At 36.2% G+C, this 14,610-nt stretch overlaps 3 protein-coding genes across 3 annotated transcripts; 1 reads left to right on the top strand and 2 right to left on the bottom strand.

Annotated features, from left to right (window-relative positions):
- Positions 1 to 761: 761 nt before the first annotated feature.
- On the bottom strand, positions 762 to 1,670 carry LOC147569973 (uncharacterized). Its single transcript, XM_086663649.1, has one exon. It carries the CDS (start codon positions 1,668 to 1,670, stop codon positions 762 to 764), a length of 909 nt encoding a protein of 302 aa, XP_086519775.1.
- A 1,563-nt stretch (positions 1,671 to 3,233) lies between these two features.
- LOC147569972 (S-adenosyl-L-methionine-dependent methyltransferases superfamily protein) lies at positions 3,234 to 4,859 on the bottom strand. Its single transcript, XM_086656547.1, has 2 exons — positions 4,382 to 4,859; positions 3,234 to 4,298 (listed from the first exon to the last, which is right to left on the bottom strand). Exons 1-2 carry the CDS (start codon positions 4,726 to 4,728, stop codon positions 3,644 to 3,646), a joined length of 1,002 nt encoding a protein of 333 aa, XP_086512673.1. The 5' UTR covers positions 4,729 to 4,859; the 3' UTR covers positions 3,234 to 3,643.
- Positions 4,860 to 5,348: 489 nt separating this feature from the next.
- LOC147569971 (two-component response regulator ARR4-like) lies at positions 5,349 to 9,095 on the top strand. The gene is made up of 5 exons (XM_086663639.1): positions 5,349 to 5,407; positions 6,200 to 6,203; positions 7,043 to 7,120; positions 7,217 to 7,371; positions 8,786 to 9,095. Exons 1-5 carry the CDS (start codon positions 5,349 to 5,351, stop codon positions 9,093 to 9,095), a joined length of 606 nt encoding a protein of 201 aa, XP_086519765.1.
- The last annotated feature ends 5,515 nt before the right edge of the window (positions 9,096 to 14,610 follow it).

The raw sequence follows: 14,610 nt of genomic DNA, 5'->3' as shown, positions 1-14,610 counted from the left end.
TCCTCCGAAATATATGAAGATCCGGGAAGTTAAAATAGTACTTTAGACAGAGTTCTAGAAAGGGAAAGAAAAGAAGGAAACCGGTGTCTATTTGAATTGTTAATAGACCTAAAGCACAAAAAAAAAACTAGCATTGATCATTTTGATAGTACTCCTAAGGTTAGACAAACTAACTAGTATGTCATTAAACTTGACAAAAAAAAACTAGTACGTCATTATTTATACCTTATACCTTTAAAAATCAAAGTTCATTAAATCAAAGATTACACATGCAATACCAACTGGACTAACCACTGTTGGCAGAACAACCACTCTGCTAAAGCTTTCATCACATTGAGATATTGATTTTACAAGTCAGAACTTTTTAAGCAGATTGGTTTGTGAAATACATAGGGTCTCCCTATAGGCACCCTGATTTAGCTATCCCTCATTAAAACAGACTTTTCAAAACTCAAAATGTTATGCCAAGCTAGTAGAATAGTGCCATATCAATAGTGCCACTCATTTGAGTTTTTTTTTATGAAGAGAAATACCATTAAAGAAAAGCGTCATTTACAAAACAACTAAATATCAGTAATAAAAGAGGGAACAACATTTCAAATTTTCTTTTGACAATATTTTCGACCCCATTTAGTTATAGCGTTTGCCTGAGTATTGCATTCTCTAGAAACGTGGGAGAAGATGATTCCTGTGAATTTGTCCTTGATATCTTTAATCTGGTGTTGACTCTTTGTGATTGTCAGTGAATACCTACACCATTGTCATTGAGGGATAGGATTAATGCTTGATTGTAGCTTTCTAAGTGAACATGAAGAGATTTGTAGTTGGATAGCCCATAAAAGACTGGATAGTATAGCTAAACTTTCGCATTCTTCCGCGTGCTGACCTCGCATAGAATCTGCAGCAGCTATAACGTAGTTTGCCTCTGCATCTCGGACAATACACCCAATACCAGCCGGTTCATTGAGGCTAACAAAAGAGGCGTCGACGTTGATCTTTACATATGGTGTCGATGGAGGTCTCCATGTTTGAATCTTCGTTTTTTCCCTGCATTTAGTGGTAATACTGGACTCATTCATGAGTGGGGTAGTCGTGGTGTTGTTAATTCTCTCTATCATTTGTAAAGGATTTTGCTTATTCGTCGAAAAGCAATTCTCACATCTCGCTTTCCAAATAAACCAAAGAATTTTGGCATATAGGTTGATAGTTTCTTCCTCGAGAGATTTCCATTGTTGAATCCACTGTATAGTAGTTGTGATTTGATCCGTTCTGACTTGATAGTGAAACCAAATGGCTTTAGCGAACGTGCAATGAAGCATAACATGGTCAAGAGTTTCTTCCTCGTTACAGTTAACACAGGAGTAAGTATTGCCGATAAACTTACCAATTTTTGCTTTCACATGTAAGCTGTTAGTGCAACATTTCCATAGAAATAGTTTAATGCGAGGAAGAGTATTCATATTCCATATAAAGAACCAATCTATCTGGTCTGGCATAGTGTATGCATTATTTGTTCGTAAATAGTTATACATAGATTTGAGTGAGAAATTACCAGATTTAGTCAGTGTCCATATGGCTTTATCCTCTTGGTTAGGTTGAATGTTAATGCTGAGAATGGAGCTGCATATATCATTATTAAAGCAGGTATTAATAACATTTAAATTCCACATACCATTCGTAATAAGTTGAGATACCTTTTCCAACGTACAACCGTTATAGTTAGTAATAGGGGGAAGGATGATTTTTTTTTTTTGTTGAGAAAGGGGGAGGATGATTGGGTGGATGATTGGGTATCCAGTAGTCATTCCAAATATTTATATGCTCGCCTCTGTTAATGTTCCAAAGGATCAGGCTCTCAATCTGATGATAGTGTTTAGAGATGGATTTCCAAGGCCAAGAATTGTAGTTTTTGGGAGGTTTGGGTTTATGGGAGTTATGAAAGTATTTACCTTTGAGCACTTGTACCCAAATGGCTTTCGGATTGTTAATGAGACGCTAGTTAAGTTTATGAAGAAAAGCTTGGTTATCAAGTTGAGGAAGACGAAAACCGAGTCCGCCAAATTTGCGAGGTTTGCATATAGCTTGCCGGTTAATGGTATGGAAAGTTTTGGATTTTCCCCACCAGAAAGTCCTTTGGAGAGACTCAATGCTGTCACTAATGCCTTTGGGAAGGGCGAAGCACTGCATTTGGTATCGGGGAACAACCGCTGCGATAGTGGAGAGGACTGCCACTCATTTGAGTTGCTCCCAAATATCATCTATTCGAGAAAGAGCTTGATATGATTTAGTTCATTTATAACCCACTGAAGAAACAGAAACCCTAAATATCAAGAGATAGGCCAAGAAATAGCCTTCTGACAAGAAATATAAGACTGAATCATACTTGCATGGGTAGATACAACAAGAAAACCTTGATTCTTTAACAATGAAATGCTTACAAACTTCAAAACAAAATCGAACTCTTTCTCTCAGGTGTTTTCATTCTACATTATGTGATGCAAAGAGAGGATAAGAGTAAGATGGTTTAAGTTAATTCAGGGAAATTAAGCATTTCATTCTGTATACAAACTTCTCTCTCTCTCTCTCTCTCTCTCTCTCTCTCTCTCTCTCTCTCTCTCTCTCTCTCATTCTACATTACGTGATACAAAGAGAGGATAACAGATACAGAGTAAGATGGTTTTTGTTGTTGCAATGCATGTGTTGTGATATTGCTGAACTTATCTTCTCAAATAAAGTCAGGTACTCAGGTCTTGGGCAAGCAGGCGAGACCCCTAAAAATTTAGTCCCATGTTGCTTCGGAAGACCAGCCTGGGGCTGTCTCTAGGGCAGACACCATGCCCAGGATAAACCTCGTATCATGTGGAACTAGGCTAGTGGACTTGGGTCTTATGTTGTCTGGATCAAGGACCAATAAGTCTGGTATCGAGATGCGTGTTACATCATCAGTTTGTCACTACTCACTACGATAAAAATGTATAACTGCTGTCACAATGAAAGGGTATTAGACTTACTTTTTCAAACAGTGAATAGTCCTGTTTAAACAAACCAGAGCTGCTCATCTTTAGGTTTAAAATCACCAACTGAAACTGATACAAAGACATAGAAGATCACTTGCAACAAAGACGAAACATGGAAAACCGTTCATTACTTCGATACTGCCAATTTTCACATTCTTTGAAGCAAAAATAGATAATCAATTTTCTGAAACATAAAATGCATACTCATTTATCCACTTCCGAGAAAAAAAATAGTGCGATAACCATTAAAGAAATAAATACAAAGTCATCGATACAATATCTGTATTTACGGATCAAATGAAAATACTACAATTCAAAGTAGAACATGAAACATCGAACAAAAGTTCACACCTTTCCTAGTGAAGAATTTTCTCAAAAGTATTCAGATGATCCATAATTATCTCACACATACATGATGGTTTTCAATCACGATTCATTAGAGTAATCACTTGTTTTCTCCCCACAAAAAGAATACATGATATCGAGAAGTGAAGGGGTAACCTGCAAAATCTTGCAAGAGGCTCGAGCAGCACCATGAAAATCATATCGAAGTTACTTAAGGTTCTTCCCGCATTTCTGAATTACAATCTATCACGTCGAATTTTGAACAAAAACCCACAACAATCTTAAGCCTTAGACCTTTTAAACTCAAACCAAATCTCGTAATGGTTAAACAACAAGCTATCATGAGTATGTTTTCCAATATATTCAAGACCCATACTCGATAATCGTTTCGTACATTCATCTCCTCCTAATCTTGAGCAAAACTTAATATTATGAGAAACGAAAATCCTACCTTCATAAGGTTTCAATTTCCTAGCTAATCTTTCTAACCCAACCCAAACAAGATTATCAGGTATATGTAAAAATACAGCACTAGCATAAATCAAATCATAAACAACATCTGACCCAAACCTAGAAAAATCCATATCTTCACCTTTAACAATTAAGGGTCTTTTATGAATTAAACCTTGAGAAGGAATTTCATACCTAAAAGCAGCAATCAATGAAAGTTCATCTCTTTCTAAGCAATGAAAATGTTGAGAGTTTAAGTACCTAATGAAATGTAATCCAACTCGTAAAGTTCCACATCCGATCTCAAGAACAACTGAGTTAGGGTTGAGATGAGCCGATTCAGCTAAGAATTCAAATACGTCTCTTCCTCCAGCCCAAGGTTCACCATAATTACTATGATGTTCTTCAACTAATAATTCACCTGGGCAAGGTAATGCTGTATGATTTAAAGATTCAGGTTCTTCATAGTGAGAAATTCCTTTATATCTGAAAATTTTAGAGAGAGAGAGAAACAAATTAAAATGAAAACCCTAGATCTCGATTAAAGAGAGTTTAGATCGGAGTCTTACTGAATGAGATCTTGAAGTTGTTGAGAACGAGTACGAGGGTTGATTCCTTTACGAAGTTTATTACGTGTTTCAGTATAATCTTGAAGTTGGTTAAGTTGAATTTGATTTTTCCACCAATTGATGTCTTCTTGAGTTGGAGAGATTTGGGTGTTTTGGTTGTGAGGTTGGTAGTTGGTGGTGGAAGGAGTGGTTGTGCCGACGGTGGTAGTGGGGCAGTTGCAGGTGGTGGTGGTGGTGGTGGAGGGGGAAGAGAGAAAAGGGACGAGGAAGAAGAAGAAAATGGCCGAAGCAGCAACGGAAGCTACAAGAACTGGAACTGAAACCACTACACTCTTTGGGGGAGCCATTTTTTTTCTTCTGTTTTTTCTTTTTGGGGGTTTTGATTGATTTTAACTTCTTTGATTTAGATGTTTGGGGGAAAATGAGAATAAACAAAGGAGGGGGTTAAATTGGGAATATTATACTTTTGCACTCACTTTATAGGCACCATTTTTTTGCTAATTAGTTGGTTGGGCCTTCAAATGTCACACCAATCCACACCCACCTTTCTTCCCCATTTTCGTCGATGACCTCATCGATCACGACAATGGTCTCATCTCTCTAACGGACCACCATCACCGTCAAGCTCGCCGACACCACTCCTGTCGAACTCAACGATCACCAACTCTGGCAAGCTCTATCTCGCTCTATGGAGGGTTTCTAGCGAAATTATCATGGAGGGTTTCTAGCGAAATTATCATGGAGGGTTTCAGACCCTCAAGGAGAGTTTTGGGGTTTCAAGTTACTTGACACCCGAGAGAGAAAAACAAAGAGACGGACCCATTACAGAAAGACATATACATACAGTGTAAAAGAGAAAAAAATGCAATTTTTTCGCGAGGTGCGGTTTTTGCTATGCTCACACAATCGTACTCGACTTGGTCATTTGAATATGACTAAGTCAATGGACAAAAAGGATAGGACAAAAATGGTTGTGGTTGGAGAAGGTGTTGGCAATGAGCGCGGAGGTGGTGGTGAAGATAAGAGGTAGAAGAAACTAGTCCAAACAGTTTTGCCACTGATCGCCCCCTTCATCTTTTTATTTTTGTTCTCTTATTACTATGCGTAATAACTTAGACGATTATCGTGTTTATCCCAGAAGAGGTGGAGTTCATGCTTTAGGCCCCTTTCATTAGTAGTATAACTTAGGCGGTTATCGTGTTTATCACATCTTGACAATGTATCAACAACGTATATCGTAGTCCATATTAAAAAAAATACTTGTAAAAGTTGAAATTGTCATTTGCCATTATTAATGTGCGCCCATAAAAGTTTGGGTGGAAGCAAAATGTCGCCATAACAATTGCTCCTTGGTATAGTTCAGATATTCCTCATTGGATTCGTGGCATAGGATTCTACACCCTTTCTGCATTATGATTTGATGCAAGTTGATATACGTAGCTCAATTAGAATTTGAACTGTTCATGTACTTACCATGTACTTCTCATGTTTGAATATTTTGCTAGCAAGAAGATTCAATCCAATGTCATATTGTGTTTCGAGGTTTATTTTCTCTCAAGAATGCATCTTTGGTCAATTTTCTCTCAAGAATGCATCTTTAGTTTTAATTTTCATATTGTAGAAAGTCTGGAAGTTCTGAAATTCAATTTTATTTGTCATCGTAACCCAAAGTAAGTAGCTAAATTTTTTTTGTAAAATCAAAAATCCCACTTTTCCTTTCTATTTCTTTTTAGCTTATTTATCCTCTTTGAATCATGTTTGATGGATTCCATGATTTTTTTTTTCTTGATTAGTTTTTTGTGTGGGCTGTAATTGCAGGGAGGTATTTGAAGAAATGCTTGAAGTCGAATTTCGCTCAGAAAGTGTTTGGACAACCAGAAATCAAACAAAATATCTGACTGATTCTACTATATTTATGTTTTAGGTGGCATAAAGTCTTTAAGTGAATGGCTTCAAATCGTGAACAACCGAGTCCAACAGAAAGAAATGAAACACATGCAGATGTAAGTATAAACATGACTCGCTCTCTCTTTTAATTATTGTCGAGCTGATTCAATTTTGATCTTTACAAGATTTGGTTACTGTTGGGCAGTTGGGGGTTTTTTGGTTACAGCTTAGGATTTTTGTGTTATGAGATTTGATCATCTTGCTAGGATATGATAAACTTTTACTTTAATCTCAGTATAGCCCCTTAGTTGTATGAGTTAATTCCTATATGGCCCCCCACTTTGTGACCAGCTTCCTTTATGGCCCCCTTTTTTTCGTAAATTCAAATATGGCCCCCTATTTTCATGTAAATGTCCTAACTACCCTTCTTTTAAATCTTTTTTCAAAATAAAATAAAAAAAACAAATATAATTCCACCTCACTTCCCTCTCCACCACTTATCTCTCTCCACCTCACCTCTCTTCCCAAATCATCTCTCTCTCTCCAACTCACCTTTTTCTCTCTCCACCTCACCTCTCTCTCTCTCTCCACCTCACTCTATCTTCGCCGATGAAGGTCGCCGGCCGGAAAATTTTCCGGCCGGCGACCTTCAACCTAAAAAAAAAAATTTTTTTTTTTACTCTCATCTCTCTCTCTCTAAAAACTCCGGCGAAGGGGGTTCCCTTCGCCGGAGTACGGGTCTGTATTAATGATCTTTTTGTTGATGAAATCTAGGGTTTGAAGGTGAATTTGATCTTTACTGATTACTGGATGCCTGGAATGACTGGATATGAACTCCTAAAAATGATCAAGGTTAGGTTTTACTTTGATTCTTCAAACTTTTTGTTTCAGAGGAATTATGAATATGAACATTAAATGAATTGAGATTTTGATTTTGAATTTGTTCAGGAATCATCGAATTTCAGAGAAATACCAGTAGTGATAATGTCATCAGAAAACGTATTAACAAGGATTAATCGATGTTTAGAGGAAGGAGCAGAGGAATTCTTAGTAAAACCGGTTCAACTTTCAGATGTTAAAAGATTGAAAGATTATATAATAAGGTGCTGTTTGTTTTTTTATTTTTTCAGATCTGAAATCTGAATTGGAAGTCAATTCAGATTTCAGATGTTTGTTTTTGAATTTAACAAAATCTGAAAATCTCACTGAATTGGGTCAAGATCTGAATTGACTAAAAAATGACTCATATATTTCAGACTTCAAAACAAGTCTGAAATGGAAATCACCATCTGAAAATAAGACAAATGACAAAAGTACCCTCATGAAATCAATGAAATACTTTCAATCTCCATCTTCACTTCAACTCAAAATTCTCATCTTCACTTCATCGACAACCACCACTACACCACCGACCGCCGACCACCACACACTGTCGACCACCACCACTACACCTCTGACCACCACCACCACCACCACCACCACCACCACCACCCCCACCCAGAAATAAAATAAAATCCATCAGCAAAGGGAAAACAAATCGATCTCCAGAGATCGCTCGCCGAATCCAATTCTGTAAGTATTTCTCTATCTCCTTTTCGAATTTTCTCTCTCTTCAATGAATCTTTACAAATCCAAACCCTAGAAATATAGATCTGAACAAAAATTTCAATCAATTGAATATCCAAAAACCTAATTCTTCAATTTCGAAGATCTGGAATTCTAGTTAATCATCAATGGCGTGTTTAGCTTTATCTTTACAACCTGCAAATGGATCTGATATCCTTCTTCAAACTCGTGAATGGTTTCCTCCAGCAAGAGCTTTAGTTGCTCTTTCTTCTTTCCGGCAAACTCGTATAGCTTTAGCTACTGGTAAACAAATCATAACAGAAGATGGTGATTCTTCATTAGGTGATGATCCATTAGCTGCATCTAGTGGACAATTAATTGTTGGTGTTGAAAGTAAATATCGAGTTGTTTATCGACTTGTTAATGGAATTTATGTACTTGGAATTACTACTGTTGATCAAGATGAATCTAGGGTTTCTAATATAACAAAACCCTAGATTCATGTTCTCCATAGCACCATCTTCAATATCTACTAGACATTAATCCTCCCAAGGTAAAAGTTCTGAATCTCCTTCGTATATTCCTGATCGGCGTTAAATTTCTGGATTGATTTCAGCTCGAAACCCTCGCCGGATCTGGCGAGGGTGAAACTTTCTTATCGTCGGCTGCATGAAGAGAGAGGGAGAGAGAGGCGGCTATAGTTGAGAAAAGAGAGAGAGCAGGGAAGAGAATGAGACTGACAAGTTTAGAAGTTAGGGTTTTTTTTGGGTTAATAAGGGCAAGGGTATAACTGTCAAAAGTTTATTTCAGACTTAATTATTCAGATTTAGAAAACAAACATCCTAACTTATAAAAAATTCAAAAAATTCAGATTCAGCTAATTCAGTTCAGCTAATTCAGATTCAGCTAATTCAGATACAGACACACATAAAAAAACAAACAGGACCTAAGAGAAGAATTTGAAGGAGATGAAAAGAAACGTTCAAATAACAAAAGAAAGTTAATACAAAATTCATCTTTAGATCTTCATCTTTCATCAGATTCATCTCCACCATTAGAAGCATCATTTGATTCAAATCCACCATCAATATCATCTTCATCGGATTTATCAGATTCATCATCATCGGATTTATCGGATTCATCGGATTCATCTTCACCATCATCGGATTCATCTCCACCGTCGCCGGATTTAAATCCACCATCATCGTTAGAATCACCGTCGAGAAGATTTAGACAAACAAATGAATATGAATCTCTGTGATTTATTTAACATCTTATACTAATTTATTTCTTTCTTTTTTTTTTTGTTTTTTTGGACGATTTTCTTTCTCTTTTTCTATAGAGAGAAGAAAAGAGAAGTGTAAATTTTTGTTCTTGGCTTAGATCATATTAACATTATACAAATCTAATGTTATCTTCTAAATCACCTCGTTTTGGGAGAGATCAAATCTGCTATGGAGTATATAAAATTGTGATAACCTTCTAAACCAAATCACAACCATCTTAGTTGTGATGGACCTCCATTAATACACTTTAGTTTGGTTTAAAAATGGAAGATCATATCACAACCATCTGGTCTGTTGAAGAACAGACCCGTACTCCGGCGAAGGGAACCCCCTTCGCCGGAGTTTTTAAGAGAGAGAGAGGGAGATGAGAGTAAAAAAAAAATGTTTTTTTTTTTTAGGTTGAAGATCGCCGGCCGGAAAATTTTCCGGCCGGCGACCTTCATCGGAGAAGATAGAGTGAGGTGGAGAGAGAGAGAGGTGAGTTGGAGAGAGAGAGGTGAGTTGGAGAGAGAGAAAGATGATTTGGGAAGAGAGGTGAGGTGGAGAGAGATAAGTGGTGGAGAGGGAAGTGAGGTGGAATTATGTTTGTTTTTTTTATTTTATTTTGAAAAAAGATTTAAAGGAAGGGTAGTTAGGACATTTCCATGAAAATAGGGGGCCATATTTGAATTTACGAAAAAAAAGGGGGCCATAAAGGAAGCTGGTCACAAAGTAGGGGGCCATATAGGAATTAACTCTAGTTGTATTTGTCATTGCAGTGAGGTATTTGAAGAAATGCTGAAAATTTTGTGGAATTATGCTCAAGAAATATTTGAAGAGATGCTTCACTGAAGTCTTTGGTTGTAAAAACAAATTTTCGGTTGTAGAGGTTTGAGGTTGTAAAAGCACGTTTAAGTTTACTAATATACAAAATGATTATCCTCAAGAAGTGTTTGAAGAATGCTTCACTATAGTCTTTGGTTGTAAAAACAAATTTGTGGTTGTAAAAGTTCCAGGTTATTAAAGCAAGTTTAAGTTAACTAATATATATAAAAAGATTTTTGTTTTTCTTTCAACTTCATTAAGTATAAATTCAACAAAAAAAAAACTTCATTAAGTATTTTTTTAATGTATTTTTACGATAGTTCAAGGAGCACCCAACAAATAACATTTTACATCACGATATACTAAATAAAAGGTTGTAGAGACCATCATAACCATTTTTACTTTGTTTGAACAACCAGGTTTCCACCTAAGCCCTAACACAGGTCCGTCGGTTACTCAAGGTATATGTCTGACCATGCATTCCTTATGTCAATTGTATTTTTACGATAAATCAAGGAGTCCACCCAAAAGAGCTCAGTGGGTATTATTACAAAGACATCCATAATAAACTACGTCAATATATAATAAACTACGTCAATTTCCTTATAATTGAAAAAAAAAATTACGATGAAATAACTGAAAATTAGATTTCCACCTTGAATTACATGAAAACTAGGTTCCCACCGCGCCCTACGGGCGCGGTAGATCCCTCTTGGCTAACGCCGTTGTGGTTTATTACGTCCCGATTTTACGAGTAAAGTATTTTTGAGCATTCTCCGAGTGCGCGTGTACTGTGGGATCTATGGTCACGCTATTGACATCACGTTGGGTCGAGCTTACCCAAGAAATGCATGCACAATGATGCCCATTTTCAGACAATGTGGGGTCACGCGAGTACCTGTGATCCGAAATCATGTACTGATTTCGAATGAAATCATGTACTGATTTCGGATGACAAGTAAACACATGACACCAAAAGGTGTGAAAATGGGCATCATTGTGCATGCAATTTTTGGGTAAGCTCGACCCAACGTGATGTCAATAGAGTGACCATAGATCCCACAGTACACGCGCACTCGGAGAATGCTCAAAAATACTTTACTCGTAAAATCGAGGCGTAATAAACCACAACGGCGTTAGCCAAGAGGGATCTACCGCGTCCGTAGGGCGCGGTGGGAACCTAGTTAAAAAAAATACTTGTAAAAGTTGAAATTGTCATTTGCCATTATTAATGTGCGGCCATAAAAGTTTACGTGCTATAAGACCTCTTGTTCCAAGGAGACCCAAGAATTGTAATCCCTAACCACACTAGGGGCACCTAGTCAAACCCAAATCTTACAAGAGCAACTTCTTTTATTTGTTTATGGCCAGTGTTCTGAGGAAATAAGCAAAGTTTCCGGGGCAATAAATTTTGAGTGGAAACAAAAAAATTTTGTTTCCTCCAAACATCACCCTTTCAATTTTTTATTCTTTCTTCTTCTTCTCTCACCTCAACTAGAACTCCGACGACCTCCACCAAATTCCGTCAACTTCCACCAATATTGTCGGCAATCACCATCAACAGAGTTCTTTCTTCTTTCTTCTTTCTTCTTTCTTCTTTCTCTTTTCTTCTCTCTTCCCTCTCCTGTTATCCTCTCTCCCTCTCTCATTATCTCACGAATTTTTCGGCGAAGGAGATCTCCCTACGCCGGAAACTCGTAATCCAGACGAGACGCCTTCGTTTGGTTTCCAGATGAAGGAACCCCACCTTCGTTTGGAAACCAGACGAAGGGTTCCGGCGAAGGAGAAACCCCTTCGCCGGAACTGTAACAAATAAAAAGGGAGAGGGGAAGAGAGAGAGAGAGAGAGAGAGAGAGAGAGAGAGAGAGAAGAAACTTTTCTGGCAGGCACCTTCATTCTGGCGACTTGAGGGGGAGTGTTTGATTTGAGTTTTTTTGGTTTTCCACCGTCTTTTTCAGAAACTTTTCTATTTTCTCTAAAACGGTGGCCTTTGTTTATTTGTATATAGACATTTTCCTATAAAATGGGGAAATGACAAAAGTGTATAGATCGACAAATGAGGTGTGGAGTAGAATAAAGAGGAAGACATAGAGATTGATGGGGATCAAGAGCGAGAGGAGAGAGAGAGAGAGAGAGAGAGAGAGAGAGATCGAAGTGTTAAATTCTAGTCTATATGATTCTGTCTTCCCTAATATACAAATCAATATAAGGCTTTCACCAATATTGACTTCTTTTTCTAACTACAAGAATTGGTTGGTGTTTCAGTTTCACACAATTTTTCTATGCGACCTACCACGACAGAAATTTTTCTATTTACAAGGAGACTGACTTATACTCAGATAAACGGATGACGTTGGATAACTAATACTAATGATAATTAGTTTTGAATCCACTCTACCAGTCTAATTTGCACTCTTAATGGATTAGAGAATACCTAATTAACAAATTCTCAATTATGTTTCAAAAGAAAAAAAAAACAAATTTTCAATTTATACTAAACTGAAGAAATTTATGTTAGTTTAGATGTTTCATTTGGTGGATAAGGCTTAGCCTTAAGCTAAAACTAGTGTTATCTTTTTGTCTATTACGTGTGTACATACTCATGATTTTTTTGACCCAACTTGTATCATTGCATACTTGGAAATTTCAGAGAAAGAGACTACGATTTACTTTTATTTTTTTTTTCTTTTGTTGAACTCTACGATTTACTTAAAATTATAACATAATATACCCAGTATACCTTAACCGTCTCAATATGAATAATCTGATTCAAATAGACCTTACTTTCTCTATACAATAAAATTTTAGACAAATTTCGTTTGAGTTTTTTGAGCTTACTCCCTCACAATTAATTGGTATATGAGTTTAATCCCTTCAGTAATTGGTAATTGAGCTTACCCCCTTGAATTTAGATTTTTTGTCAAAACTACTAAGGATATGTTTGGTATGTGATAATAAAATCAGAAAGTAAATAATATATAAACAAAATCAATCTTTACTAATCATATTCCTGACCAAATGAAACAATAAAATGAGGTGGAATCCCTAATATGAGTCATATTGAAGAATAGTTGTTCTTAGTAGTGGCAATTATTTCACGTACGGCAAACATAACCTTTGTATTTTTGTCACTAATAGTAAGTCTAAGAGGGTAAGACCAATTACCCATTATTGAGGGGGTAAACTCAACTACCAATTAGTGAGCAAGGGGTAAGCCCAAAAAACCCTTTCTTTAACCAATTTAATAAATATTATTACTTTTACCGTCTATATTACTTATTTTTTGTAAAACTCAATTATTATTTAACAAATTTAATAATGCATTAAATAATCAAAACCAATGTGTTTGTGAGATTGGTAGTGAAAGATTTGTGTTGGTTGGGATTATGTGGTGGTGGAAGGCAAATTTTAGGTTGAGAATGAATTTGGTGGGAGAAAAAATAAAGTTTTTTTTTAGAGAAATCGACTGCGATCTACGTTAGTCGTTACAAGGCATTGATGCATTATGAAGATGTAATAAGCACGATAACTGCCGAAATACTAACGAGCCTAAAGCCCGGCGAATTAAATGGTCTATAGCCCGACGAATAAAATGGCATAAAGTCTACATAAGCTACTTTATTTATACCCAAGTTTAATATTTCTAGATTTGCACTTCCATGTAATCGAACCTGAGACCTCTACATTGCATAGTATATGCACTGACCTACTGGTCTATCAGTAGTTGCCAAAATTTAAGTTGTATGTCTCCATAATTCGGTGAAGGATGGAAGAGAGGATTAGGGCATAAGACTTTGACTTGATTAAGGATGGGCAATAAATGAGATTGATGGGCAATAAATTTAAGTTGTATTTTCCTCTCTATAAATCTCTAGTTGCCTTTATACAAGTAATTGTTAATCCAGATTTAAACTTACAGTTTCGCACTTACTTAAACATCATCTACAAGTGATCTTAACTATAAAAATCGTAAAATTCGTAACTCACAAGTATATATTAAGTGATAATCACTTCTTAACTGCAAAAAATCAAACACTACTTGTGCCGTCGGCTCAGTCAACTTGTTATAATTAAAAACTATAAAGTATTACAAGATTAAACATGAGAGTTAGGTAAAAGTTATGAATTAATTAATCTTATATCCTACTTATATTTGTGTGTCCTTGTCTTGAGAGACCAGAAATGATACGTTCACATATGCTTTACCTAACCCATTGCCTAGTTGAGGTAGCCTGGCAACAGGGTAAAATCGTAAGAGATTCTTGTTTAGCCATTAGCTAAACACCAGAACTATACTTAATGCTAAGATTATTTTGATACATCAAAAGTAACGATTCAAAATAACGTCATCTAAAGTAACAAAAATACATTTCCAAACAACAACAAAGACAAAATATTTTGATTTCGGAAAGTTACAACAGTAAACATCTCAGCAACTCCAGTATAAGTAAAAATGTTGGAAATATTGAGTGCAAGAATTATTTCGGATTGAAATTTATCTTTTCATTTTATCTTAAATCATACTTCATACCCTCTTGACATATTTATGCACCCATATAAAAATCATTTTAAATAATAATTGACATGGACGTAGTAGTTATCATACAGTCCCGCTATGGCTTCTAATTTCTATACTGTTTTGGTGTAATTTCTATTTAGACCATTGGATAGATTATGACAGAAGAA

This window comes from Eschscholzia californica, unplaced genomic scaffold, assembly GCF_041429995.1.
Source record: "Eschscholzia californica isolate CP2 unplaced genomic scaffold, dmEscCali1.0.p SCAF_1, whole genome shotgun sequence".
NCBI classification, from domain to species: Eukaryota; Viridiplantae; Streptophyta; class Magnoliopsida; order Ranunculales; family Papaveraceae; genus Eschscholzia; species Eschscholzia californica.
Note: the sequence above shows the minus strand (reverse complement) of the source record. Positions and strands in the feature narration are given on the sequence as shown.